The sequence below is a fragment of the Orbicella franksi genome, chromosome 4 (genome assembly GCF_964199315.1).
Source record: "Orbicella franksi chromosome 4, jaOrbFran1.1, whole genome shotgun sequence".
Lineage (NCBI taxonomy): Eukaryota > Metazoa > Cnidaria > Anthozoa > Scleractinia > Merulinidae > Orbicella > Orbicella franksi.
The window spans coordinates 31,947,267-31,974,858 of NC_138148.1; the positions used below are offsets into that span (position 1 = coordinate 31,947,267).

The window sequence follows — 27,592 nt, forward strand, 5'->3', positions numbered from 1 at the left end:
TCTTTGTCAACATCATGTCCTAGAAAAAGGAAAAGAGAAACTGAATATTATGTAGAATGACTGCCAGTGAGTCAGTATTTGGATGCCTTCGCATAACATATTGGAAACGCCAATCCTTGCAGGTACAGCTTCGTTGTAGCGCTCAATGAATCAATTATACTGCATCTGGGCGACAGTATGTGAATTCTAAGCCTTGTACATCACCGAAAGTTTTAAGATCCTTGTCGATTGTATTTAGATTATTAGCGATTACTACGTTCATAAACTCATACACATACATATTTTCCTATTACAGAAAGAATACTAACAGTTAAGCTTGTCTCGCGGTCTTGTTTTATTTTCGTTAAAAATTGTTTCCAATCCTATAGGCCATTCCGAAATTGCGAGTTTCACATTTTAACCAATCGATAAACTGACACCACAACATGAAAGATCACGTTAAGAGTAGTCATTTGACCAAGTTTGATGCTTTTAGGGTGAACAGAGACCGAGTTCTAGACTGAAACATGGTTTAAAATCCGTACAAACGTCTGTAATTTTGAGACAGTGTTCCCCAAAACCATATAGACTCTTAAAATTTTTTAGGATTTCTGTGATACTCTTGAAAATGGGCAAACGTACGTGATTTTCATCTCAGTTTCTTTCAAATGGTAGGTGGGTGACGGGATTTTAAAGTTGTCCCAAAACTGGTAAAAAATGTTATTTGCGCGAGGCTCGACTCGCTAATCGCGACTCGCTCGCCGCCCTTTCGCCTCAGTTCGCCTATTAAAAATACGTAAAAGATAAAATTACGCCTGTTCTGCAGGGTAGCCATATCAGGCTTTAATGCCTTCAGGCTGGCTCCAAAACTGCTTTAACACCATCCAGACATGTACACCAAATACATGCGAAAACAGAAATGTCATGAGCTACCAGTCTAAACCTGGAAGAATATTCACAACAATATTTTCAGCCTAACATGGGCAGAAAAATAAGGATATTCAGCCTCGGCCTGAAAAACTATATTCTTTTAATAAAAGACAAGAGTGTACTTGATCCAGCGTTACGCTTGCATTGCACTTGTTTGGTCTGGCAGTGGATTTTCTGGTTTGATCGAAAACGCCCTGTGTTCCCCCCATGTTTGGCCGTGTTTCCTGATTTCAGCCATTTATAGTGTCCAGGCTCCGTGGGCCAGCAGAGACAGACGTCTCTGGAGACCAGCCCCGGTGTCACAGTGATATGTGTATCCCCGTGATATGTGTATCCCCGCACACATATCACTAGTGATATGTGTATCCCCTCCTAAATGGCGACCAGTGATATGTGTATCCCCCACCCCCCTCCCCTCTACTTTAAAAAGCAATATCCTCCTTGAAACCGCTCTCGTCGTCCGGTCGCTTACTGGACGAACGACTAACCCAAACAGGCTTAAAACACAAATCTCAATTTTTGTAGTTGAAAAAGTTTACGTATCTGCTGCTGGAATTGTGTTCTTGATCCTAACTGGTTTTCTGCGAGCAGGATATAATGAATTTAAAGTTGAACACCAAATGGATCTAGATATATTTCAATTTGAGTTTCACGGCACCGGATTTCTAGGACGATATTAATTGCGCGGTTCGACGCGGTGCATTCTCACCCCTCGAGTAACGCATATTCTCCACTGTTCATCGCCTTGTTTGCATCTGAATTATTCGTGGAGTGAAACACATATCACGGCTTCGACCCGATCGCCATAAAATGATTAGTGGCACTCGTGTATCCCCTGCACCCGCTTTTCAGTTCGACTTTTTGTAAGATATGTTAAGTCTCAAGCTGTATTAACATTGCTATACTGCGAATATTGCTAGCACGTTTCATAATATTCGACGTTTATTCTTCGGCAGTTAGCCTAGATTACGGCTGTCTTCAGGGGATACACATATCACTGCGCCATGTAATAATTAGTGATATGTGTATCCCCTGCATGCGGTCGGCGACGGTATACAACCGAGGTCAGTGAAACTCCAGAAATCCCAAGCTATGAATAAATGCCGGGTGTGAATATTTCTAGCGAGCCAGTTTTGACAATGCAAATGTTATGGGCATTTTTCTTCTTGGGTAGAAGGCCAATGTAACAGCTGTGTCCATGGGGATACACATATCACTAGTTCATGAAATAATCAGTGATATGTGTATCCCTTATTATCCCGTGCACGCGTGCACGCGTTTTTAGTGGAATTATCGAGTTTCAAACTTCAGTGAACCCAAGCCGTGTAAAAACGTCGGGTGCTAATATTGCCTGCAGTTTTGACAAGGTTGATGCGCTATATTATAACAGTTGTGTTTCTGGGGATACACATATCACTGCGCCATGAAATAATTAGTGATATGTGTATCCCCTGCACGCGATTTCAGTTTAGATATTTAGACATTCGAGTTGCAAACTCCGCAAACCTCAACCTGGGTATAAACGTCGTAGCGAGTAAGCAGCCAGCACGTTTCGGTAATAATTAGCCATTTTCTTCGATCAGGTAGACAGCCAATCTAACGGCTGTGTTTAGGGGATACACACTGAGATCACTGCGCCATGAAATAATTAGTGATATGCGTATCCGCTGTTCGAAGTTTTAGTCAGATATACAATCGAGTCGGTTGGAACTCAACCAAACTCAAGAAATCCTAATCTGCTCCGTTGGGCGCGAATTCATTTCTGGTTTCTTCTACTCTTTACAGAGCTCGTCGGAACCTCGCAACCGAGTCGCCATTTTGTTCGTTGAATGCCCAGGCGCGTATCAGTGTTTTGTGTATCCCCACAGGGGATACACATATCACTAGTGATATGTGTGCGGGGATACACATATCACGGGGATACACATATCACTGTGACACCGGCAATGGACTCGTGGAGTGTAACGCTTGTGTTTGTGTTTGTAACACTTGATTCCTTATTGCATCACTTTTTGGTGTTTTCTAAACAAGAAAACTTAAAATGTTCAAGCTCTTTCCTTCGAGCCGGTCATTCGTACTGTGATGTTGTCTTTACTGGTGAGTAAAACTAATATTTTAAGGTAATTCCATTGAAATAGAACTCACAATCGATTTTCTTTCAAACTTCACCTGCTTCTTTCAAGAGAAGTTAAATTTTGAAATAAAAATGGGGTGTCCCAGTTCTCGTTTAGGAGCAGGAGGTCCTTCAATAAACCCCATAACTCCTTAAACTATCTGCTTTCAGAAAGGTTTACATTTGAACCATTCACTTTACGCTTTGTGAGAGCAGAAAAAAAGGGAGAAAGTTAAGTGACAAAAACATCAGTGGATGTACAGCATCAATGTTAAGGAGCAATTTGATGTGCGTTTCTTATGATAAAGGTACTCATTTTTAACCAACAGGGATTCAATATATTCCAAGCACGCAGTGTTCTTGAGAGCATATATTATCTTTTCTGAACACTAGCTATGCTCTCATTTTCGGTGATAGTTTAAAACTCTGCAATAGAAATTGGTCAATATTCACTGTCTAGAAAGAAGGTGATCTCTGCATTCAAACGAGATAAAAAAAATTGTCGGTTCCTGGTACTCATTTCCAAGAGAAAACAATGAGTTGTCTCCCGTTTAGCCATTTAGCAAAAGCTACCACTTTGTATATGTTGTGTACATGCATGCGCTCGTGAGCGTGCACTAATGATGCAAAAATCGTGCGCAGTAGTGATGCACAATGCTCTTCTGAGGAATAACCTTAAGTTGCTTTTTTTGACTGACGTCCTAACTTACGACCTATGGCTTAGGCAGGACAGACGCATGAAAGAGTGACATCAATTTAACAAAGTGAGGTCAGTTTTTCATGCATCTGTCCTGTTATTGATCATGAATTTTGTCATAACATTGTCAAAGTAGCTGTGAAACCACAAGGCGATAGCCAAGCGGATCCGCAGACTACTGTGACAATGTTATGAAGAAATTCATTAAAAAATTGTCAAATTGTCCACTCTCCCTCGTTGATGCATTGCATAAATTATAAATTCTTGTGTCTGTCTGCATATTGACAATGAAATTTAGCCAATGAGCGCAGGAAAATTTCTGCAGTTATTGTAAAATTGTTTGTTTACAATAAGAAATTGTAAAATTGTCTGTGTGCGGCTTTCAAACAAGTTCAAAAGCCGGTTAAAACTAACCCCGGATTAATAGTTAACCGAAGTATTAATTTTTCTTGAATAAAAATGTTTTTCATTCCATAGGTTTTGTGTACCGGTAGTTTGAAATTGTTCAAATTTAAAACTGAAAGACAAACAATTTAAAAAGAAAGCCTTTCTGAAAAGTTAGAAAACTGAAATCAAAATGCTCGCCAATCCTGGGTTAGTTTAATCAGGCTTTGAACAACTCGGCTGCAGTGAAATGAGTTAATGTAACACTTTAAAAGATGAACTATGTAGCAGCCTGCAAGCATCATGGCTTTGAGCTCTGAGTGAATTTCTTTTCTTTTCTTAAAATAAAGTTACAAGAATTGCATGCCCTGCAACTATTTCCAGAACTAATTGTGGCAGGGGTTAATTAATTAATTAATCTGGCTTTTAACGATAACTACAGTAATTCTTGTACACTCATTCGCTAATTTTTATAATAAGTGGACAGACACATGAAGTTGTAATTTATGCAATACATCAACGAGCGCACACAGACAATTCTACAATTTATCATTGTAAAAAACAAATTGACGTCACTTTTTCATGTGTCTGTCCTGTTATTGATCATAAATTTCGTCAAAATGTTGTCAAAGTAGCTGTGGATCCACAAGGCGATGGCCAAGTGGATCCACAGACTACGTTGACAACACTTTGACGAAATTCATGATCAATAACAGGACAGATACATGAAAAACTGATGTCAACTTGTTAATTCTTAAACAGATATCAGTTCTGTAAATTAATTAATTACCAGAAAAGGAAGCTTCCAACCCAGAATGAATAGAACTGGGCACCTTACTTCAAGTCTGAAACATATTATTATTTTAAAATAGTTTTTCCTGAGTAGCCTTAAATTCCTGTACTCTTGAAAAAAATTGTGCTCCCTAGCTTGGCAAATAGTCTGTGATTTTCACTCATTGACCTGAAACCACACATAACCAGGGTGTTTACATAAATTATATGACAAACGGCATTAATTAGTATTGCTCTTTACTTTTTTGTCAGGACGGAGTTCAAATGAAGTATCTAGAGTGGCTGTTCTCTCAACAGATCCACTAATAAAGCTCTATAAAAACTGCATTACTTCCCAACAACAAGATAGCTTAATGAAATTAGCAAAAGAACGACTTGTCGAGGATACAAACAGTGGTTTCTCATGGTCGCTTTATCTGCGTGACAAAAGAGATGCTAATTTGGAGATTTTAAGAGAGATTGCTATGTTAGCTGGAAACCTGTCTGGGTTGCCATGGAAACTAGCAGAACCAGTTTCTCTGACCAAATATACAGTCAACCAGAACTATGATCTTCATTACGACTCTGGGTTTGTTACTCAAGGCAAGAAAATGAAACGCGCTGCCACGTTTCTGCTCTACTTAAATTCAGTTGCGCAAGGTGGAGAAACTATCTTTCCCCGATCTATAAATGGCTCCCATGTTGGTCATAAACCACTACAACTTGAAAAGCCTTTACTAAAGGAGATCTGTTGCGATGAAAAAATTTTGAAGGTTGTTCCCGAAGCAAGGTCATGCCTGGTGTTTTTTAATCATCTTGTTAATGAACAAGACCATGGAGAGTTGAACCCCAGGTCAATCCATGGCTCCTGTCCAGTAATAAATGGAGAAAAATGGATTGCTCAAGTCTGGTTACATCATGAACCATGGGGCTCTAATGTGACTGATTTTTGGTAGTGGACTGCATCAAGCATTACGAAGACACATACCTTAACCTCTACATGAAGTAACGGGTTAAAATCCCTAACTCTCTTCCTTATTTTTTTCCTTCTTCCTTCCTTCTTTCTTGCATGCATTCTTTCATTCATCATATATATGCATGCATATATGTATTAATTTATACAGGGAAATTAAAGAGGATACATAAGTTGTTACTCTGAAAACAAACGAGACTGATATGCTGCTGAAGCATACCAAAATGGTACGATTAGGTATTTACCATGTACAAATTCTACCAAGCAAGCATGATATTGTAGCGGTATCAGGTCAGTGAATTGATATCGCAGGATATTAGGACATTAGACACCGCTTCTGATTGGCTAATTGCAAATTTTGGTAAGGAAATTTTATGTTACTTCTTGTATTTAGTGTCTAGAATGCAATGAAACAGCTTACTTTAATTTCAAGTGTCAAATTAAAGTTGACGGTTCTAGCGTAACTCTTAGTAGTAAAAATATATGGTCCATTACAAAAACAATAGCCTCCATTTGGCTCGAAAATATGCTCACAGATTTGTACGCGGACCTTTGTCCACGTACATTATCTGTCTTGCCTTGATAGGTAAAGACTATCTTGACTGTAATGAGGGTTCTTAGACAGCCAAGTTCATGATCAAATAAGTAATTTAATTTCTAAATAAGTTATTATCACCATAGAAGTGTTCTTGAGGACTTAGGGCAACGATTTCACTGAAAACAAAGCTAAATCAAGAACAGCGTTTTTGGGATGTGTGGTTTGGAATTTTAACATATTTAAAAATATCCAAAATGTCGAGTGGAAATCAATGATTCGTTTTGCATTTTCCCCTCTAATGTTTACTCAACTTCGTTGAACCTTTTCAGTAAAATTCTGATAAAAATCATTTGACACGGAAAAGGGCCTATAGAGAGGTTCGTGTCAAAAACACTGCTCAGATAAGCTTAAACTAATAAGATCTCTGAGACAACCTTTTCCCTGCGTTTTGCCAGAGTTAACTACCCTATTTGTGAGTTATTAGTAAGACGTCTGTCAACAAGCTAGTAGCACCAATAAGCACAAATAGCACAAATAAGTAGGTTTTTTAATCATTTGATATTCACCAGATATTCCCAAACAATGCCAGATCATCCAAACTCAATGGTTTGTCAAATTTTTCCCTACTTTCAATGCACACATGTAAAATTGTTGTCCAGAAACCAAATAACAAAAAAATCGGTTATGTAATTCTTGCTCTCTGCTGTTCTCTTTCATGTTCTGTTTCAGTTACACTGTCTTGAAAATAAACGTAAATATCAACTCCATGTCTCCGTCTTCGCTATCTCTCCGCAGCTCTCTGTTGCGGGAAACTCTTCCTTTCAAACTGTCATTCTCATGTTATTTCCCTGCCAGAAAAATGCAGGCTGCCCAAAAACGCTGTGACATGTAGGCGCGATTTCCTGCCAAGAAAAGATGGCAATGAAAATTGGTCGCCCATATCCAGTAACTCGCTCGTCACTCCTAGAGTATCGCTAGATAGGAAAATAGTTGTGTTATTTTTTAACAAAATGTTAAACCCAGAGTTCTCGAGCTACGTATTAGAAGAGGCCAGAGCAACTTGAGCATTGTCTTTATTTTTGTTTTCTGTGAAAAAATGGACATTTACCGTTTGAAATTTTTCAGTAGGACAGCCCAAGTTTTGTCTGCCGCTCATACTGCGTGTACAGCCACCGTATGCAAGGTCATGTCGACTCTCGAAAAAAAAAATGCACACGCTTTTAAGCTGTTTATTAAAAATAAGAATCCACCAGGAGGGGGGACAGGCTTCGGGTCCCCCTACAATTTGATCACTATAAACCTTTCTCAATTATGAAATGTAACAACTGATTGTTTTCCTGCATTAAAAATTATCTTAAAATCATGTTGTGAAGGGAAAATACTTAACATTTTTAAACACTAAGCTTATATAGCCAAATTAAAAGTTATGCTGGCTGGATGGAAAAAAAGCATCTCAAAGTAAACAAAAAATCTGTTTATTAGTATTTTAACTTAGGACCAGAAAAATCTTTGTTCAATTGGAAAATAACTCACTCAGCAGCCAACTTAGTTTTAAGTCTTAATTGAGAACGAACTCTGAACCACTTAAGATTGCTATTTCCAGGTTCCAAGTTAGCTAGCCTAGTTGTTGAAAATTGAATGTATGACAGCCTGTACAGTCCTTATATCATCATCAACAATGGTGGGTCCAGACCTTGAGCTAAGGGGGGGGGGGGGGGGATGGTTTTGTTTTGCTTGCCCTGCCAGCTTTTCTTCCTTTTGTGATTTTTTCTTTTTTTACCCAAAATAAGGGGAGGTGGAGGACCCCCCTATTTTGATATAGCCTATATAGATCCACCACTGGTCAATAAATCTTAACCTTTCACCATAAGAATGACTTAATGTTGCATAACCCTCACATCCACTGAATCAGTCCTTTAAAACAAGCTTGCCAACAAATGGGGACTTGAAGCTACCAAAGTACAGCACATCACCGTCGTCATGCACTTCACTGATTCCAGATATAGCACTGGCTGTTGGATCATGGAAGCTCCTGGTGATTTGACCATTCTCATTCAGCTCCACTAAAAGACCATGCTTTGGAGCTACAGTATTTGCTATCCATGGCAGAGAAAAGACCTAAACACAATCCAAAAAGGCAAAATTAATGTTATGCATCTATAAAGTGGGAGATTTGTGATGGTTTGCTGGGACTCTGGATCGAGTGCTCCTGGGTTCAAGTCCCTCTCCCTGGCACTAGCACTTCCAAGCCACTGTGCTCTGTTCTTGGGCAAGACACTTCATTCTCACAGTGTCCTCTCTCCAACTAGATGTCTTGATGAGTGCTAGCGAAGTTAATTATGGGAATACTAACCCTTCAGTGGAACAGCAGACCACTCGGGGAGGGGGGGGGGGGGTTGAAACACTCCCAATCACTTCATCTTATACTTGTATAGAGAACTGGATAAACTTTGGCAGTTTGGGACATTTTGGTCTGATGCATCCCGGTGCTTTTTTCATAAAGGTCAGTAAAAAACAAATGATAAAAAAAATAAAGGTCAGTGTATTCACAGGGAGTAACAACTTTTAAAACATGACCATTCACAATGGAGTTATAACATGCCTACCTTAGCTATAAAGCTTCTAGCCCTAGGATACTGTGTGATCAGGTCACTGAAGTCTGTTCTTATCAAAGCAAATCCAACCCAATAACCCCCTTTACTACTCAGCCGGATGTTGTCTGGCAATCCAGGCAGGTTTTGGGCAAAAACTTCCGATTTGCCATCATGTTCTCCCTTAATGTAATACCTAGAAAAAAAATTGTCACCATTATTGTTTAGCCTTTAATTTTGGCCCACTATTTCAGGGCATCCTATTGCCCATGCAACAAAAGGGCAAGACTAACTCACAGAGTACGTTAACTGTGGATCTGATTTAGATTCACTTCATACCGCCAATGAAACCTAGGTCATTCTGCAAACAGGCTCACTTTTGAGTCACACACGTTAGTCAAGAGTGAATTGGCAAGCGAAGTAATCTGGCAGAGAGGAGTCTGGTGTACATCTCTCATCAGCGTGCTCACAGGCTAGTCAATGGATCTCAACATAGAGTTATTTCTTTACGTCTTTTCAATACAATAAAATAGGGATTCCTGGTGACCTGGAGTATCTGTCTCATCAAAGATTACTAGTGACTGATACCAGCAATTGAGTTGAGAAAATTGAGTTAAGAACAGTAAAAAGAAGACATTCATACTTCATTATTCTAGCTGTAAGTGTTTCTACTACTAGCAAATGGTCTCCCTCTGGTGAAATCTGGACACCATTAGCAAAGTGAAGTCCCTCCATTAGTACTTCCATGTCACCCGTCTTGGGATGGTATGCCATTAGTCTCCCACTGTTATCTCCTTCAAAGATGGAGTGTCGGAAATGTCGCCTTTGCCACTTAGAACTTGTATCTGTGAAGTAGATGGTACCATCTCGTGCAATGTCCAGATCATTAACAAATCGAAAGGGCTTTCCATTAATTCCTGGTGTAGGAGGTACCAGCGTGCTCACTGTTCTGGCTTTGGGATTCACTTCAAGCAGACCAAAATACGCATCAGCCACTATCAAGTTGATTCCATATCTGTCAAAGCGCATCCCTAATGGACGACCACACGTGGGCTCAAGCTCTTCAGTTCCTGTAACGGGAACCAGAATAAAGACTTCAATTCCTCTTTGGGCCATCATGGAGTTTTCCAAACAGTATATATAAATGGTATTAGCCCCTGGCAGAGAATACAAGCATTAAACCTTTGACGAAGATCGGTTGCAGTTACTATACATACCACATGGGGGTTTGCCAGTGCGAACAACATCTACCACTTTGTCTCCCTCAAGCTTCACAATTCTACCATCTGCTAAGCCAGTGTACAGAGTTCCTGTATAAATGATTGTGACATGTTCAGACCTTTTGCTTAACTTAAAAAACATTTTTTTTTTTGTAAGTAAAAGTCCAATAGCCTTAGAATAATTGCACCATGGTTATCACATTATCTATAATATTATTTTAAAATTAAACAGAATATTAATTCCAAAGTTTGGTCACCTGTACTATCTGCGGCTAGAGATTCTGGTCCAACTAGCTGTCCTGCATACAATCTTTGTGTCTGTGCTAAGATGGTATTCACTTCCAACACTCCTTCAAACTTTGGACACTTCTTTTCAAAACCACTAAGTCATTCAAAAACAAATTTAAAAAGTGAAAATATTCTCTTGTTGGGTGCCTTAAGAGAGATACCAATAAGGCAAAGACTGGTTAAGGGGGTCAGAAAACTGAAAACACAATCCCACCCCCAAGTATTTTCCTTGTTGTGAATAATTGGAAGAAACTAATTTAACCCCCAGACTGTCACTTGCACATGCATTTTTTAACATTGTCATATAAATTCATAACATCCTGGATCTGCTCCTTTAATTCTACAATGAAAATCATTTCATTTATCTGGCAAAATATTGTGATAAAGAGGACTGTATTCATCATACCTGACAACTGGTTTAGGATCAATTGGAGATGGCAGAAAGAAGAATATAACATCTAGAGCACTTAAGAACAGCAACACCAAGGTCATCAACATTCCTACAAGACCCCTGTTTATTAAAATATAATGTGTGAAAATGTTTGTTCGTGACAAGCCTGCGTTTGGCCTACTATATATATTACAACATAGTAAATTAAGATGATGTTCTTGCTCAAAAACAGAGGAGAGTGGTAGCTGAAAAAGTTATGGTCCTTAAGACCTATTTCCTTTGCCTATAGATCTCCCCTTTAAGGATTTGTGCACCTTACCCTTCACATCTCATTCCCATTAGTATTCACCCTCATATTCCCCACTTTTTAACTCCTGGGGGACTCCCCTCAATTTTTTCTTTTTGGGTGGGGAGTACAGCACTTTCTTGAAACCCTTTTTATCATATGGCTTGCTCCGTGAGCGGGCAAGATGAATCAAATCCTGCACTGTGATTGGCTACCCGCGCGGGCAAGATGGAGCTATCTTGCCCGCTCGGGACTACCCGCCGTGTCCCGCAGGAAAAATTTTCCCGAAAGCCATACAGTAAATCCTTTATTGACCAAGCTTGTTCGGTTAAGATGGCTGGATATTGGCCTCGTTCTTTTTTTGCGAGTTTATGGACTTCGACTCCGTCTCGGTCCATAAACACGCAAAAAGAGAACTTAGCCAATATCCGGCCATCTTGACCTCACACTTGGTCAATAACCCATACATACTGTATTTGAGACATACTTTTATGATCAGACAATAATCTATTTTAGAAGAATGCTAAGTTAACTGAGCTGAGGGGAGCCGCGCGGAAGATGATTAAGTTGGATCGATTCAGTCTACAGATAAGTTTGATACTCGTTTAGTTCTAGATCTGCCTTCATGCACTGTAAACATCAAGAACAAACCTATCAGAGGATGACACGAAATACAGAATCCGACGCAGGAACGGTATTGGTGCCAGAATGCAAATTAACTATTTTATAAAACTGAACAGCAGCTGCGTGTTTGCAAATCCATGCGCTGTATAGAAGAAAATGTGTGTTAAAACCTTACATCTTTACAAGGATTCCTAGTTAACGAGCGTCGACCATCTCCCAGACTGCACGGATCCGGTGAAACGTGGCGAAAACAACGAATTCTAGTGTAGTGTGAAACTCTACACTCGCCCTTCCTTGATGATGGTTGCGTGACCTCTGTGACACTAGTCACTGATGTCCGGTGATCACGCAACGAAGTAACGATATTTATAACGCAGATATGGGGTACATGCTTTCCTTTTTTATCTTCCCATAGATTCAATTAAAGGTGGAAATCATTTTATTGGTATTGACATCACGAGAAAGCCTAAGAAAACGAAAGCAATGTCAAACGAAAACACTGTTTCCTCGTCCCAGTTCCCACCTATACTGCCACGTTACGTCTATGCTGTGCGCAGGCGCGAGTGGTTCACAAACCTTCAACATCGAAAAGAAAGTACAGTAGATTGGCCAGGCCTGGTGATTTGTGGGAATAGATTACTCAACTACAGTATTTAGAAAGGTCTCTTGGGCTGAAACGAATCTAGAGTAATGGACCCACCAATGGGAGGTAAAGTTTGCTTGTTTTTCTCCTCTGGTATAAGAAGTATTGCATCCTTGAGATGAACCTTAACTCGTGTCAAACTTTCAATTTTGCACCATCAATTTCATGTGGTCGTTGTTGCTACAATAGTGTACTTGTCCTGGTTTTTATGTCACGGTTTATTTTCAGGTTTTAATAATTTTAATAATTTACTCCATCGGAAACATACGTTTGTGTCCTAAGAAGCATAAATTTTTCACAAAAAATCGAAATTATGTTTCGCTAAATCCCAAAGTAAACTTATTTTTTTCTTATTTTTTTTCCGCGAAACACTTGTTCAAACAGTAGGGATAGCCTCATCAGATAGTGGAGTAAAGATTAAAAAATACTGTTTATTTCCAATCCGTTTTCTTAACAAATAGCAGACGACATAGCTTGATTGATACGTTGTCTTTGTGATAAAGAGTCATTCAGTGTGATTCAGAAAGGAGGCTTGTGGAAGTCAGCGTATACTTGTATTCATTATTTGTTGTTTCAAAATTCAGTCCTGTCAGCTGACACTTTCTACTGTGATTTTGTTTTGGAAATTTTTGGGAAAACATCAGCTCTTCATAATAAGCTGTATTTATTATAGGGCTAACTCCATGAGCAGGTAAGATGAACTAAATCTGGCAATGTGATCAGTTACCTGACCGGGCAAGATGATGCTATCTTGCCTACTCTATAAGTGCGCCCTTGTTCCACAAGAAAAATTTCTCCATGGCCAAAGCAGAAGTCAGGCAATAATTAATCCTAAGCTTGTTTGGCCAAGATGGCTGGATATTGGCCTTGTTCTTTTTTCACTTGTTTATTGACCCCACCTCAGTCTTGGTCCATATCCAGCCATCTTGACCTCACACTTGGTCAATAACCCGTTGGATGTTCACCTGAAAAAAGCCCTGCATTGCGTAGTTTCTCCTTAATTTACAGCGTCTCTCACTTGATCTCCATGATATTATGAATGAATGGAAGGCAAGTTACTAACCCTGTGGCTATTGATCATGGCTAAGGGATGTCTTGTGGAATTAGATACATATATGACAATTTTACTGTGCACTAAGTTGTGTCTTTTCTTACTCAGCTTTCATTGCACTTGTGTCTCTTTGTCATCAAACTTCCAACACTTTTAGATTAATCCTCTAGCTCTATAACACTGATTTCAGTTAACTTCACATGTAGTTAACATACTAGGAATACTTTTAGAATACTCTACAATGTATCAGTTGTTGATTCTGATTTGAAAATCAAATTTAAGTCATTTTTGTCATGGTATAATGGGAAGAAAAATTCCAGTGTTGTGTTTGTTTGTATCGTAGACATTCACAGTAGAAGAGTTTTATTTCATCATCATGTCTGTCTTCATGTCATGATAGTTCCTAGCTCTCCTCTGGGAGAATAGGGCACAATTATTTACTCTAACACATTCATTGTGTTCAGTTATTATACTTGTAACGTTATTTTTTATATTTGAGTGTAACCTTCACCTGAACATAATTTGGGACTATATTTGTTTATAAATACACCAACTATGATCTACCATAGAGAAGGTTTTCTGCCAAAAACATTTATTATTTTTATTGAAAACATCATATGAACAAATTTGAGAATCAAGTCGGGTAAGAATTGCCTTTGGTTGATCTTATCCGTAAAGTTTTTTGCATACATAATTTTTTTTGAACAAAAATATCCTGATTTAGTTTTTAACGTATTTAAAATCATTTTATTCACAGTTTCATCTTTCCTTTTTCTCTAGACTCTAACTTCTACCCAATGCAAACTACTCCTCGCAGACGTTCACCACTTGATGGTATCTGTGATGTATATTCTTTCTCTACTAATCTTTCTTGCGTTTTGCGTGCTCTCGATGTACATGTATCGGTGGTGAATTTGTTTTGCATAAAAATGTTGCAAGACTATTAACTCTAAACTTTTATTACTTATCACAGTCTGTTCTAAAAGAAAAAAAAACTAAGAGCTTTTTCTTTCCCTCTGATTTAAGTTCTTTGACTAAAGAGTACATTATAACTAAACAACAGGTCCACATCAGGCTTAAAACATATTTGTAGTAACACCATAGTATTTAATAGCTCTTACACAAAATGACAAAAAATGTGTTGCAAGGTATGAACAATCTTATTAACAAACATACTTGGTTAAAACTTGCAGGGTTAAACTCCAGCCTTCCATATAAGTACATCGTATGCAATGTGATTGTTTGCTACAATTAAAATGTACCAATAAGGTGCAAAAGTAATGATATTGTAGAGCAAAACGAAATAAAATGACACAGGGTGTTGAGAATGATGATGTACACTAATTAACCACATTTTCTTAACTCCAGTCATTGCACATTGTATGCATTAAAACTATTTACATGTATAACACTGGAATTTTTTGAACAGTGAAAACATTCAAAACTAGACTCACAGTTTAGCAATTTCCACAGTGATCTGAAATTATGCAACTCAGAGACACATTTACGTCACGTTAGGCTTAAACCTCGCATCTATGATTGTTAACTGAAAACCAGTCTTTGGTGTTAAAGCTATCTCATTAAGCTGTGTGCTCAGTTAAATTATTCTGATACACAGCTCTTATGAATTGTTCACTGCACATTATCTGTAGGTCGAAAGTATTTAAATGAAGAGTCTAAGTTGATTTTTATAATTTGGTAGTAAAATATAAATATATGTAGTTTACTAAGCCTAGAGCTAAGTGATGAAGCATTATAGAGAATATAGTAATCAGTGTTAAATAATGTAAAATTTAGCGCAGGAAAATGATCATAATGCTAGTATAATGGTACTGCTAGAAGACGCGCAAAATGCTTAGATTAAGTCATACATGTTTTATTTTTAGTTAATTAAAAAGTGTTTAGTGGTAACCAAGTATATTTTGGGCTTTTGTTAATTCTGTCTATGACAGACATGTTTTCACAGCAATTTTCTGTTGCTATTACCCAGTATTAACAAATATAATGTGACGTTTTCCCCTTTTGGCACCCAGATAACAGTGATATGTATAATCAAAGAAGGCCTGTTCAGAAGAGGAATGTTCAAGCAGGTAGACATTATTTTATATTGTTCCAACATGCATGTACTGGTGAAAAATAAGTAATAGAAAAATGCTCAATTTGTGTGTGTACACATGGTCAAACATGGTCAAAGTGTCCAAAGTGTTTCTCAAAACATCAGTAGGGGGGGGGGGGGGAGGCTGAAATGTGAAACCATGACTGTGATGCACATGTATGCATGAAACATCATGCAATGGAACACTCAGGTAATCCAATTATTGGAGTGCACATTTTATATTTGAACCATCCTGTTTGTGGACTTTTCAGTCAGAAGTTGCTGTTTTTGGCTATCTTTACTCCATTTTGCTCTCTTAGTATTTTGTAACCCTAGTTTTTTGGCATTGAGATTTCATTCAATTTTATGGCCACTAGAAAGAACCATGGTCAAAATTTTTGGTTAATTTATTTATATAATTATTTTAATTGTAGCTCACCACCGAGGGAACCCATATGGAAGTCAAGGTGGTCCCACCCCCCTGTTTGAGGATACCAGCACAGACCAACAACAGGGAATGCCAGGAATGCCAGGGGGGTTTGGACAGTTTGCTGGAAATGAATTTTTACAGGGTCCAATGGCCAATGTGGCTGTTGGCTATGGAGCAGCAGTGGCTAGCCAAGGAAAAGAATATGTCGAGAAACATGTATGTTGACATTGTCCAAATTCACTGCTTAATGGGGTCTTGTGATTTGTGTAGTACTGTTCTTTAAAACTTGTCCATTTTTATAAAATTGAATAAAGTATTCCTGGTGAAATGATTAAAAATATGAGCTTTAAACAGCCATTTTATTGTCTTTGAATGGATAAAAATTTATGACAAAATGAAACATAATATCAATATTTGTTGGATTTTCATGTTTTTTCATGTTTGAACCTACTCAAGATTCTTTATGCTGAAAACAGATAACAATGGCCATTTTGTGACAATTTGATAAGTTTAGAACAGTTGAAGGTGTCGCAATTTTAACTCCTTCAGCATTTGATATATAACTTATCCCACTTGTCACAAAATTTGATATTACATGTAGGTGCTGTGAAATTTCATAACCAGCCCTGTGTTGATAACATTATTATCTGTTAAAAATTTCACGTGCTACTCAAGAATATTCAGGTCTACATTTGGAAAGTGGTGCTGGCTATAAACAAATTAGGGTAACATATTAAAAAAGCAGACTTCAATGTCGTCATTTGATTACAACTACCAGAATGCATTTCCTCTTTCCTTCATTATTAAAATTTTGAAGCTGCAGTGGGGTTAAAAAAACAATAATTGCCCTGATTATTATTGCCCTAATTAACATGAAGTGAAGGATTCTGGTGGTTATAGAGATGCGAAGTGCCTTAATTAATTAATGAGTCATAATTGATATATTTGTGGGTTTTTTTTTCAGATTGACCGTTTTGTTTCAGTATCAAAATTAAAGTATTACTTTGCTGTAGATACCTCTTACGTTGTCAAAAAGCTGGGACTGCTTGTCTTTCCCTTCACACACAAAGTATGTAGATTTTTCAAACTATGTTAATTTTATTGCTTGTGTGTACCAAATGTTATAAGAAGCCAACAGTTTTGCTGTACAACTGTGCTATTGTTTGGATATCTGACCTTGATTAGACAATGTCTTACCACATTTCCACGCACACATTGAAGTTCATCACAAATACTCTGTTGTATGCTGTACTTTCAACTCTCTTCTCGGTGTTTAGAAATGTAGTTAAACACGGTCTCTCTTGTTTGATACAAGATTATTTCTTCAATTTGAAAGTAGTTTGTTATATAGGAAAAATGACTTTTATTAATTAAACCCCATTTCAGAGCTCCTTTATGATTAATGCATGCATGTATTGATCAGTGCAATGTTACTGTTACTTTTCCTAGAACTGGTCAGTTCAGTATAACAAGACAGAACCTGTGGCTCCAAGATATGAAATAAATGCTCCTGATTTGTATATACCAGGTATGATATCATAGCAATTCCAATCTGTTTCACATATTTTTTTAAAGACAAAGAATAGTAGCATCCAAAAAAAAATATGGAAATGTGAAACCCTCTGTTCATACTCACCCACTCTAAGTCACTGCAGATAAGAAGTGTTGGGAGGGTTGGGTGATGATCTAGGTGGCAGCTGTGAGGGAGACCTAATAGTAAACACACCTAATGAATTAAAACGGTGCTTTTGATTTTTTTACTGCTTGTAAAATGTTTAAGTATTTACTACATACACTTTATGTGCTTGTAGTTTTGCAGAGCAGGTAAGTGGGTCTGTAGAATACCGTGTATTTAGGCTCAGTTTGTAATAAAGCTTGTTTCATCTTTGTCTTGGCAGTGATGGCTTTTGTTACATATATTCTTGTTGCTGGACTAGTCATGGGAACACAAAACAGGTAACAAGTCCAGCCTACATTGAGTACAAGCTGACATAATGTACATGTACATATGCAGCTCTCGCTTAAGTGGGTATTTCAGATATTCTTTGAAATTTGCCTGTTTGTTTTAACTTCAGAATAGACTTCTTATCTGTTGTTATTGTACAAAATATGTATAATTTAACTTTGTTCATTTTTGTTTTGCCAGATTTACTCCAGAACAGCTGGGCATCACAGCCAGTTCAGCCCTGGTGTGGCTCTTTGTTGAGATTATGGCCATTCTCTTTTCTTTGTACCTCTGTAATGTTCAAGCAGAGATCAAGTCACTTGATCTCTTAGCATTTTGTGGCTACAAATACTTTGGGTAAGAACAATGTTGGCGATGTAATTAACATTGTCTTGATTGTTTGATATACAGTGGTCATGTACCTTCTCAATCAAAATCAAAACTATGGAGTAAATGGAGAAATAAAAGCATTTTGAAACATCATGGTTAAATTGCTTTTGTTTTAGTTTAATGCTGCTAGAAATGGCCAGCACACTAACCGGTCTAGTTGAAAACATCGTACATGTACGTTTGTAATGAGACAAATTAAGTCTTGTATTGCCTTTGTTTCTCACAGGATGATTGTGAGTTGCCTTGGTGGTCTTGTGTTCCACTCTGTTGGTTATTACCTCATACTTCTGTGGATGAGTATTAGCATTGGATTTTTTATGGTAAAAATATTGATTGTTACTTATCATTGTTTGTTTACATTGGTCCTGAAAAGCCCCGATGGGGAGTGGCCAGTTGCGTATACATTTACATTTACATTTACTCTGTTTTTGTATGAAAATTCCAAATTAAAATTATTTGCTATTTTATATTACAAGTGATGTGCCACTGGTTGACAACTTAGTATGGTACATGTAGTGTATTAGAAAATACTCTTTTGCAGCAGTTACTTGTAGGCTGTCGTTGTAGTTTGGCAGGACTTAGGTCTTGCCAATTTCTGTAAACCTACATTGTCAAATAAAGTTGTATGTATATATGTACAATGCATCTATGAAACATAATTACTCCACAAAGATAGAAATCAGGCCAAGCCATTGTAAGTGTTTTGCCAAGATACATGCAAGATAAAACACATAGTGAAACCAAGCAAGTCTGATCTGGCCAAAATACCAAAACTGCCAGATTAGGAGTTCATTTCACTCAGATTCAGTGTAACAGCTTTCCATGAACAATATTTCCCCAAGTGAATATGATGATGATATAGGAAATCCACCCAGAGGGGGAGGTGGGGTGGGGGTCTCGTAGTTATAAAGTTGCAAGATAATTAGCCCACGGTTTTGAAAGCTAGAACTTTCACGTCCCATAATTTGTTTGAGCTCGTTTCCCCTCTCATATGTTTGCAGGTGCGCACCCTGAGGTTAATCATTGTACCAGAATCAGCTCCAGATGGCATTGCGAGAGCAAGCAAGCGAAGAATATACCTTCTGTTGTTTATTGCCCTGTTACAGCCCTTGTTTATGTATTTCTTAACAAGTCACTTGAGACCAGTTGCTTCAGAGCCCTTGGATGGTCCCAAAGCTGTCTTGTAACTTTTGATGCTGTTGTGGAAAATTTACTTTCTGGAGTTGGTCAACAGATGTAGAAAGAATTTCAAGTATTTTCTTTGTTCTGCAACAAAAGTCAGACGCACCCAACAAAAGTATTCACTTAGTAACTATTTTCATGTAGAGTGTGGTGCTCTGTTTTTCTCGACTGTTGGTCTGTGGAGATGGATTTTCACAGCTTGGGCAGTCCTTACTTGTGAAATCGAAGGGAGAAATGACATTGGAGCAATCTTTAGTTTTGCAGAATCAGGGGCAGTACCTTTAAACGTCAAAATGTGTCTTAGAATCTATTTGTTTAGGAAAGAGGTTGTTTAAGGCTGCTGTTGAACGAGCCATAATTATTATAGCTCGTTCCGGTTTTGCGTTAACTCCGCTTTATAGTGGTTAGAAAAAAATGACGAAAGTTACAATCAGAGCGAATTTTGACCAAACGTTAAAACGTTTAACCAATATCAAGCCCGGAAAAGTCGTGGTAGTTACAGGTTTTCCCGCACTAGCCACCGGTAGTTACTTTGTAACTTGTCGCTGGCGTAACATGTTTTCCCGCGCTTTCTGTTAGCCAGCCGCCTGTTGGTAGTGCATGTCTTCCCGCGCTTTCTCTTTTCCAATGCTAGCCGCGCTAGTTATGTGGTTTTCCGCGGTTGCATGTCTAAACAGCGCCTTTACACCAAACATGGACAGTGTTTACTGAGTAACCTGTTGTATTACTCAAGTTTGACAACTTGAATAGATGGCAAAACGATCAAGGCTCCTTTCACGCCTTGATCGTTTTTCCATCTATTCAAAGGTTATCTCATTTTGTACGAAAGTGTCATGTCATATGGTAGTCTTTGAAACCGTATTTGTTTGTTCAGTAATGAGACCGTGATGTTGCCAATGAAAGGCTGTTAGTCTGCCAATTTGAAACCAAAGATGCTTAAAATACAGTGACTTAGCCCTTTCAATGATATGACAGATAAAAGTAATACTGAGATGCTCCTCAAGTTCTGTAGCAAATATTGTTTGGTCAGAATATTATGAATAAATTATTATGAAATAGTGAAACGGTTGCAGACTATTTGCGCTGGGATAATGGAAGGAAACAAGAAAAATTGGGCACCCAGTTCTTGCAGACAATGCCGGCAAACTGCCTATAATAAAGGTATTTATTATTTCATTATCTGACTGGGTAAATTTATCCTTGCAAGATGTAGTCAAATACTAACTGATATTTCGGGGAGAGATACACATCAAATGAGAATGAAAGCGACAGACATGGTAACTATTACAGCAGCAAAAGCTAAAGTCACTCCGATGATCTCAGCAACTCGCCCCTTCTCAGCTTTTTGTCGTGCCTCGTCTAGTTTAGTTGTTGCAGTTAAGTTGGCCAACTTTTCCTCCTCAATTGTGGGAACTGAAGTCGTAGATCTTAGAAGTCTGTCCTCTGGTTTAGAGCCTAATTGCAAAGACGAAAATCAACTTAAACTGTAACTGTCATCCTGGCTTCGTGTCGAGTTGATTCATGGAGTAATAATTGAGTTGGGGCAGTGAGGATTGGCCTCAGGGAAGCATAGGCGTAGGAGCCGCCCCCGCCTGCAGTTCATCCCCCCCCCCCCCCCCCCCGCCCCTTCCCAGTTTCAGAAAGTTTTGAAATTTTTCGGGCAAAACTAATTCGGGCAATAGTTAACAATTAGACCCGTTTCGCCTCATGGGCTATTAACCCGTGGCCCTTGAGGGCGAAGGGTCTAATTGTTTTTGTGTCACCCAACTAGTCGGACAGAAAAGGTAATAATAAAGTTAGCAAATGCAAGTTGAAGAAATATTTATTTGGGAATAAAACGAAAGAAAGCGTCAGGCTCGATGGCGCCAATTTCGCTACTCGATGACTATTACTAATAGTCCCCTAGTAGCATAGCCAATCAAAATGCAGGATTTGCATTAGTCCACTAGTTGGGTGATACTAATACCCAATAGTACTCGGGATAAAACATGGTCCCATTGCCTGATGACTGCATGATGTTATGTGACCTCGAAGTACCAAATAAAGGGAGCGCGCGCTATTGGGGAAAAAAAATCCAGCTAGAAAACACCCATATTGGCTTGTAACAGCTATAGTTAGCTTGCAACAGCTTTAGTTAGCCTGTGTAGGTTCGGGGGTTGTTAGTGCATGCGCTCGGCCTTACCACATAACACTTCTTCTGAGAGATTTACAAGAATCCTTCCCTGCAAACGTGACGGCGTGGCACATTTCAGATCCTGAATATGCCTTACGTACGGAAATTGGTTGTTTGAGCCGAGAAGCCGCTCACGAAGCCATTTAAGTTTACAGTCGCAGTGAAGTGGGTTTCCTCCGATGGACCTAGACAAACAGTAACATATAGAGGCACTATGGAATGTTCCGAATTCTCAATATTTCTGTTACGGGTAGCCTCTATAATTAAGTACTCTTCCAAAACTCACTGGATGCGCAGGTTAACCACGGATGTACTATTCAGGATATTTGACGAATAAATTGGTGCGAGAGCGTTTTAGTGTGCTGTTCTGGAATCAAAATGCGCCTCGATCGAGCTAAGGAACTTCTTGGGTTTTTGTTCGTAAACGATGTAATTGATCAGACTAGGTTGAGACAGTAACACGGTTTTGACCAACTTTGAACCGAGGGGACTCCCATGTTGAAAACTTGGATATGCTCGTGGGAAAACTTTAATTAGACCCCTAAAGAAGACCAATCTGAGCCTCACCTGAGCAAGCCTGATCGGGATAGCCAACAAACTCGCCCTGAACAGCCAAACAGCATCTTCATTTTACAGCCCTAGGCGAGGCGACAAGCAGTCATATTTTGAAACTCTCACAAGTTTAAAATACCTTGCGATCTAACCTCCCAGTCATTGTTGGTGTTGGGGAGACAGTTCAAATATATCGTTCTGTTCTTTAAAAATGTAGCAAGTTACATAAATAATTTTCAAACAAACTTTTTATGCACTTACAGGAAGTGAATGTGTCGGAGTTCCAGAATTAATTCTTCTGTTATAGTCGTAATGTTGTTTCGCTCCAAATTGCTGCAAAAATAAATCAGATTGTAAATTGAACAGCCCTGGTAAGCGTATTGAGAAAAGTGCAACAACCCAAAAACACACCATATACTCACACAGATTTAACGTTTTTGTAGCCATCTCCGAATTGGACACTTGAGATGTTATTTGTAGAAAGATCACTGGTGACAAAAAATGATTGAAATATTTTCCCGACTGTTTAGAAATATCGGTATCACTGTTCCAAAAGTATCACACGACATAAGCTAACTTACACAGAAAATATGTTCCATTCCTCTTTTAGCTCAGGGATGGTTTGCAGCCCAGCGTTACGGCATTGCAGAAGTTTTCTATTTTGATACAGCCTGCATCCTGCTGGAAAACTTTCTGACTTTTCATTTACTCTAGTAGATGCCTGATTGGCGTCATGCAGTAGAGAAGCACTTTCATTAGTCTGTGTTTGAAAGAGGAAGAAAGCCAATACAAGGGTGTTTAGAAGAAACGCTTGAGCCATTTCGTTACAGAAACGTTGGCGTATTTTGAAATGGTATTCTGACGTCAAATTGGACTGGCAACGCGCACGCTTGCATTGAAGCCTGCGCGTATTAGTTTCACGCGCGTGTTTCTTCGGGTGACGTAATTGAGAGTTTATCTCGTGCGCACCCAATTAGCTGGTCGTTAGTTTTTATTACGTCACATCAAAAGTCGAACCAAGACAACAGAAAGATGTGAAAACAAAAAAAAAGAATGTCCAGGCATCGGATTTTGCTCCGTATAGCGTTGGTTGGAGTTGTGGTTGCTCTTGCGAGCGGAGAGAAGAGCGCCTACCCCGAATGTAGGATACTTCAGTATGGAAAAGAGCTACAGTGCAGGGGGGTTGGACTTAGCAAAATACCCGAGATACCAAAGGAAATTCTGGTAGCGTAAGTAAAAAATATGTATTGGTATCTCCAGGTAACGAACAGAGATTGCGATTACACTTTGTAATAATGATGTAACTTTTTTATGCTTACATGTTCTTTTTCCTCAGAGATTTTGCAGACAACCTTATAACACATATCAGTCAAGAAGATTTGAAACACCTTGAAAAGTTGAAAAAAGTGTAAGTTTCATATAGTTTATTTGCAACAGTATATTTCAATGAGTTAAGATAATTTCTAGTTAGAGTTCATAAAATAGACTTACAGTTTCTCGTGGTCGGTTCATTAATCTTGTTCATATAACTTCTCAAACGGTTATATTTTTACCTTCGCGGTAGGCCCAACGCGAAAGACATTCCAAGTCCCGCGCTCTTCGAAAGTGACCATATCTTGAACACTAATAAATTGGCAGTTTGTTACATGTATATGCCCTTATTGTAGGTAAGACAGAGTCTGCAGACGAGCCCGCAAGTGGCCCATCAGGCCGGAGCTTATCCCGGTTTCTGTAGCATGAAGCGACTAGGTATATTTCTACTCCCCTCTGAATGGGATGTGAGTCCATCGCAGGGTTACCCCAAGCATTAAATTCGCTGGTACCCATTTATACACCAGGGTGGAGGTAGGAACTGTGAGAGTAAAGTGTCTGGCCCAAGAACACTTCACAATGCCCCCTGCTAGTGCTAGAGCCCAGACCGCTCGATCCGGAGCCGAGCGCACTAACCATGAGGTCACCGCGCCTTATTGTTGTGTTACCTAAAAAGGAATGCTTATATTAACCAATCAAAGTAGTTGTGCTTAAAAATGCTGGAACCGTGGTCAGCCACCAGTTAATAGTTTGCTTTGACCTTCAATTCTTTTTTGTAGGTATCTGAAAGGCAACCCATTGCACTGTGACTGTAATCTTGAACATCTCAGATTGAAACTTATAAGGAATGATTCACCTGTCATTCAAGATGGAGAGAGTATTCAGTGTTCCACGCCACTGCAAATTCACAACAAAGCTCTCAAGTCTTTACCTGACGTTTGTGGTAAGTTAAACGTGAAACGCTTTGGGGTGTCCAGTGTTTGTGCTGTAATTTCGTTTTTGTTGTTGTTTAAGGAAACCAATTAAATTTTTAATTTTCAGGTTTAGTTTTAAACGTTTACAGTCAGGTAATAGTGCTAGTCAGATCTGATCTCTCTTCCTTTGTTACAGATTTAAAAGCTGAAAATAAACCCAGACAACATTGGCCTGGTATCAAGAAAAGAAATGCAAAAGCATGTATGTATGTTTAAAACTGTTCCTTCATGGTAGTGTTGGACCTCCCTATAATTAATTTCTTGAGCTCGTTTATTTTGAATTCTCCAACGCAATGTTTACTTTGTAACTGTCGCTTCTCGCCAGCCTTCCCAAAATAAACTTAATTGGCTTAACGCGATGTAGTTGTTATGCAATAGAGAGAAAATATCATTTTCCCTTGGACCATTATTATTAACGGATAATCAATTTCATATTTGCCGTAATCCACTGTTCGTTTGTTAGTTATAAGAAAGCGAATAAATTACAATATTTAGAGAGGAAACCACATCAGCCTTAGCTGGTTTTCATGCGGGTCTTCCATCCTGGTCGAATTGAAATTTGGAGATGTTGGTTTTCGTGGAGGGAGGAAAACCGGAGAACCTAAAGAAAAACCCTCGGAGCAAGGCGAGAACCAACAACAAACTCAACCCACATATGGCACCGGGCCGGAATCGAACTCGGGTCACATTAATTGGTGGCAGGCGAGCACTCTCACCACATCACCATCCCTGCGAGCAAGTATTCCCTCCTTAATTATTGTTATTTGTCTTACCACTACTGCTTTTTTTGCATCAGATGTCAATAAATGCAAACCAAACCCATGTCCTCGTGATGTTAACTGTACACACCTGACTAATGGCTCGTATGTGTGCAACTGCGTGGAAGTTTACCGGTATCATAGCATTACTGATAAATGTGAAGACATCAACGAATGCAAGACTGGTTCTCACACGTGCAATAAAACCACCTCCGAATGTGAAAACCTAACTGGAAGCCACCGCTGCAACTGTTTTAAAGGTTTCAAGAAGTCCAAAAAAAACTGCGTTGGTCAGTATGTTACATTTTCCTAATTTTACCCAAATTTCCAACTTCTAATATCAAAGCTGCGTGTCGCAATACTACATTCGCTATCTATCTTGCCACGAGTTTGCGCCTCACGTATCCACGACCTACTTTTGCCTGACCTTATAGCTCAGTCGGCAGGGCAATAGTGTTCTAATCCGGAGGTCGTTGGTTCGAATCCCACCATGTCACTTTTATTTTTTACCACCATTTCTCTTAAAGAGCTAATGTTCACAAGAAAATACTTCAATACTTTTTTCCAGTACTAAAAATTACTTTAGAGTTATACGATTCACTACTTTCCAGTTCAATTGTGTTCAGGACGTTCTATGTCTAATATGGGTTTGCACTGCTGCTAAGGGTGCTTTGGAGCCCAAAATAACATGCACCGTCCCCGACTCTGGTTTTGCATTGGAACTTTTTTTTTTGTTTCTGTAGATGTCGATGAATGCAAAGAAAATTCGAAAATTTGTCGTGATAATAGTACCTGCAAAAACACTGTCGGTTCTTTTGAATGCATTTGTAAGGAGAAAGGATACCGTTACAATCTCGCAACGCGCGTTTGTCACGACATTGATGAGTGTAAGCCAAAGAAAGGCCCCTGTGGAAAGAACATGGTTTGTCAGAATTATCCAGGCACTTACAGCTGTGAATGTAAACCGCACTACAGAAAGGATGGAAATAGCTGTAAAGGTGGGTGCTTTATTTTTATTTGTTTTCAATCAATGGGTTTAGACGACGGAACTCCAGGAACATGTTATTCAGGTAATATATCAAACACGAGAGACAGTGTTTCATCGGGATATCCAAACACCGAGAGGAGAGTTAAAAATACGACACGCAGCGGAGTATTTTTGACGAAATTCGAGGTGTTTGGATAACCGATGAAACACTGTCTCGAGTGATTGATTTATCTTCTCAATTGAAACAAAAGCTAAAGAGTAAACGGAGAGGTAACATAGTCAAAATTTATGCTAATTAAGACCGGGTATCCAAACCTCCTTCACAGTTGCGATTTTCTTTGTTTTAACTTGATGAATTATTAATGAGTTTGATAAGGTCTATTCAAATTCAGCGCGATATCTATGCAATCGATTTATTCCTGTACTGTTATATAAGATCTCTAAGATCGTTGTAAAAATAGTTCAGCAATCCTTGCGATTTTATGGCAGTCACTCTCCAGTGATCCTAGCGATTGCTGCGACAATGATTGGAGATAAATTTAAGGTCATTCCACTGAAACAGAACCTGCACTGAGATTTTTGTGAAACTTTGCCTATTGATTGTTTATATTATAGGAACTTAAATTTTGAAATAAAAATGAGGGGTCCCCATGTTCGTTTAGGAGCAACAGCACCTTGTTTATACCCATATAAATCCTTATAATAGCACCATGATTGCAGTCACGATTGCTTGCTAAATTCACGTTTCCGACGGTTGCTTTTTGTTCTACACTGAGAATTGGTCCATATTTATTTTACACAGAGAAATTTATTACTCAATTCAAAACAACAACAAAAAAATGATAGGTCACCACACTCGTTTGCGAGAAAATGATGATTTACCTCTATGGCGAGGTCCAGCTGTAAAGAAAAAGCCGCCATTTTTTAATGCGCGCGCGATAATCACACGTGAAATTATGCGCAGTAGCGATGCGCAATGTAATACTGGGGAATAACTTTAAGCTCTATCTCGACGATCGTATGAAAACAGGTAGTCGCGATTGCAATGGTCATAATATGGTAACCAGCCTTGAACGACATATCACAAATTTTGTAAAATCTGCGAGGCTGCGCTAGTCGAAATAGCATTACAAAGAAGTGCAAAAAATTCTGCTAAGAATGATCAAAAAGTGTCCAGTTAAGCGCTAGTTGTAAATTGCTCTAAAAGTCTGCAACCTGTTGTCAAGTGGTGGAATTAGCGTCAAATAGAAGTGCAAATTAAAAAGTGGGAATTTGCCACAACTTGCGCAGGAAAATTCGTCGAGGAAATCGCAGG

General features: G+C 38.7%; 4 protein-coding genes across 6 annotated transcripts; 2 read left to right on the forward strand and 2 right to left on the reverse strand.

Annotated features, from left to right (window-relative positions):
• The first annotated feature begins 1,193 nt into the window (after positions 1–1,193).
• Positions 1,194–6,720, forward strand: LOC145484009 (uncharacterized). Its single transcript, XM_081462600.1, has 2 exons — positions 1,194–3,006; positions 5,148–6,720. Exons 1-2 carry the CDS (start codon positions 2,739–2,741, stop codon positions 5,828–5,830), a joined length of 951 nt encoding a protein of 316 aa, XP_081318726.1. The 5' UTR covers positions 1,194–2,738; the 3' UTR covers positions 5,831–6,720.
• Positions 6,721–6,994: 274 nt separating this feature from the next.
• Positions 6,995–12,058, reverse strand: LOC145484006 (adipocyte plasma membrane-associated protein-like). Of its 2 annotated transcripts, none has more exons than XM_081462596.1 (7): positions 11,961–12,058; positions 10,891–10,995; positions 10,454–10,578; positions 10,194–10,286; positions 9,620–10,046; positions 8,992–9,172; positions 6,995–8,503 (listed from the first exon to the last, which is right to left on the reverse strand). In XM_081462596.1, coding segments are annotated over exons 1-7 (1,143 nt in total). In that variant the 5' UTR covers positions 11,963–12,058; the 3' UTR covers positions 6,995–8,293. The 2 variants fall into 2 exon arrangements, with proteins under 2 accessions (XP_081318722.1, XP_081318723.1); XM_081462597.1 differs by having other exon boundaries at positions 6,996–8,503; positions 11,813–12,056.
• Positions 12,059–12,353: 295 nt separating this feature from the next.
• Positions 12,354–20,689, forward strand: LOC145484008 (protein YIF1B-like). 2 transcript variants are annotated; one of them, XM_081462598.1, is made up of 10 exons: positions 12,354–12,494; positions 14,260–14,313; positions 15,513–15,569; positions 16,009–16,220; positions 16,969–17,073; positions 17,454–17,532; positions 17,903–17,960; positions 18,151–18,306; positions 18,566–18,659; positions 19,341–20,689. In XM_081462598.1, the coding sequence occupies exons 1-10, from the start codon at positions 12,476–12,478 to the stop codon at positions 19,524–19,526; spliced, it is 1,020 nt and encodes a 339-aa protein (XP_081318724.1). In that variant the 5' UTR covers positions 12,354–12,475; the 3' UTR covers positions 19,527–20,689. The 2 variants fall into 2 exon arrangements, with proteins under 2 accessions (XP_081318724.1, XP_081318725.1); XM_081462599.1 differs by lacking the exon at positions 14,260–14,313 and having other exon boundaries at positions 12,356–12,494; positions 19,341–20,685.
• Positions 20,690–20,762: 73 nt separating this feature from the next.
• LOC145485708 (uncharacterized) lies at positions 20,763–23,066 on the reverse strand. Its single transcript, XM_081464331.1, has 4 exons — positions 22,828–23,066; positions 22,508–22,663; positions 21,704–21,879; positions 20,763–20,976 (listed from the first exon to the last, which is right to left on the reverse strand). Exons 1-4 carry the CDS (start codon positions 23,064–23,066, stop codon positions 20,771–20,773), a joined length of 777 nt encoding a protein of 258 aa, XP_081320457.1. The 3' UTR covers positions 20,763–20,770.
• Positions 23,067–27,592: the final 4,526 nt, after the last annotated feature.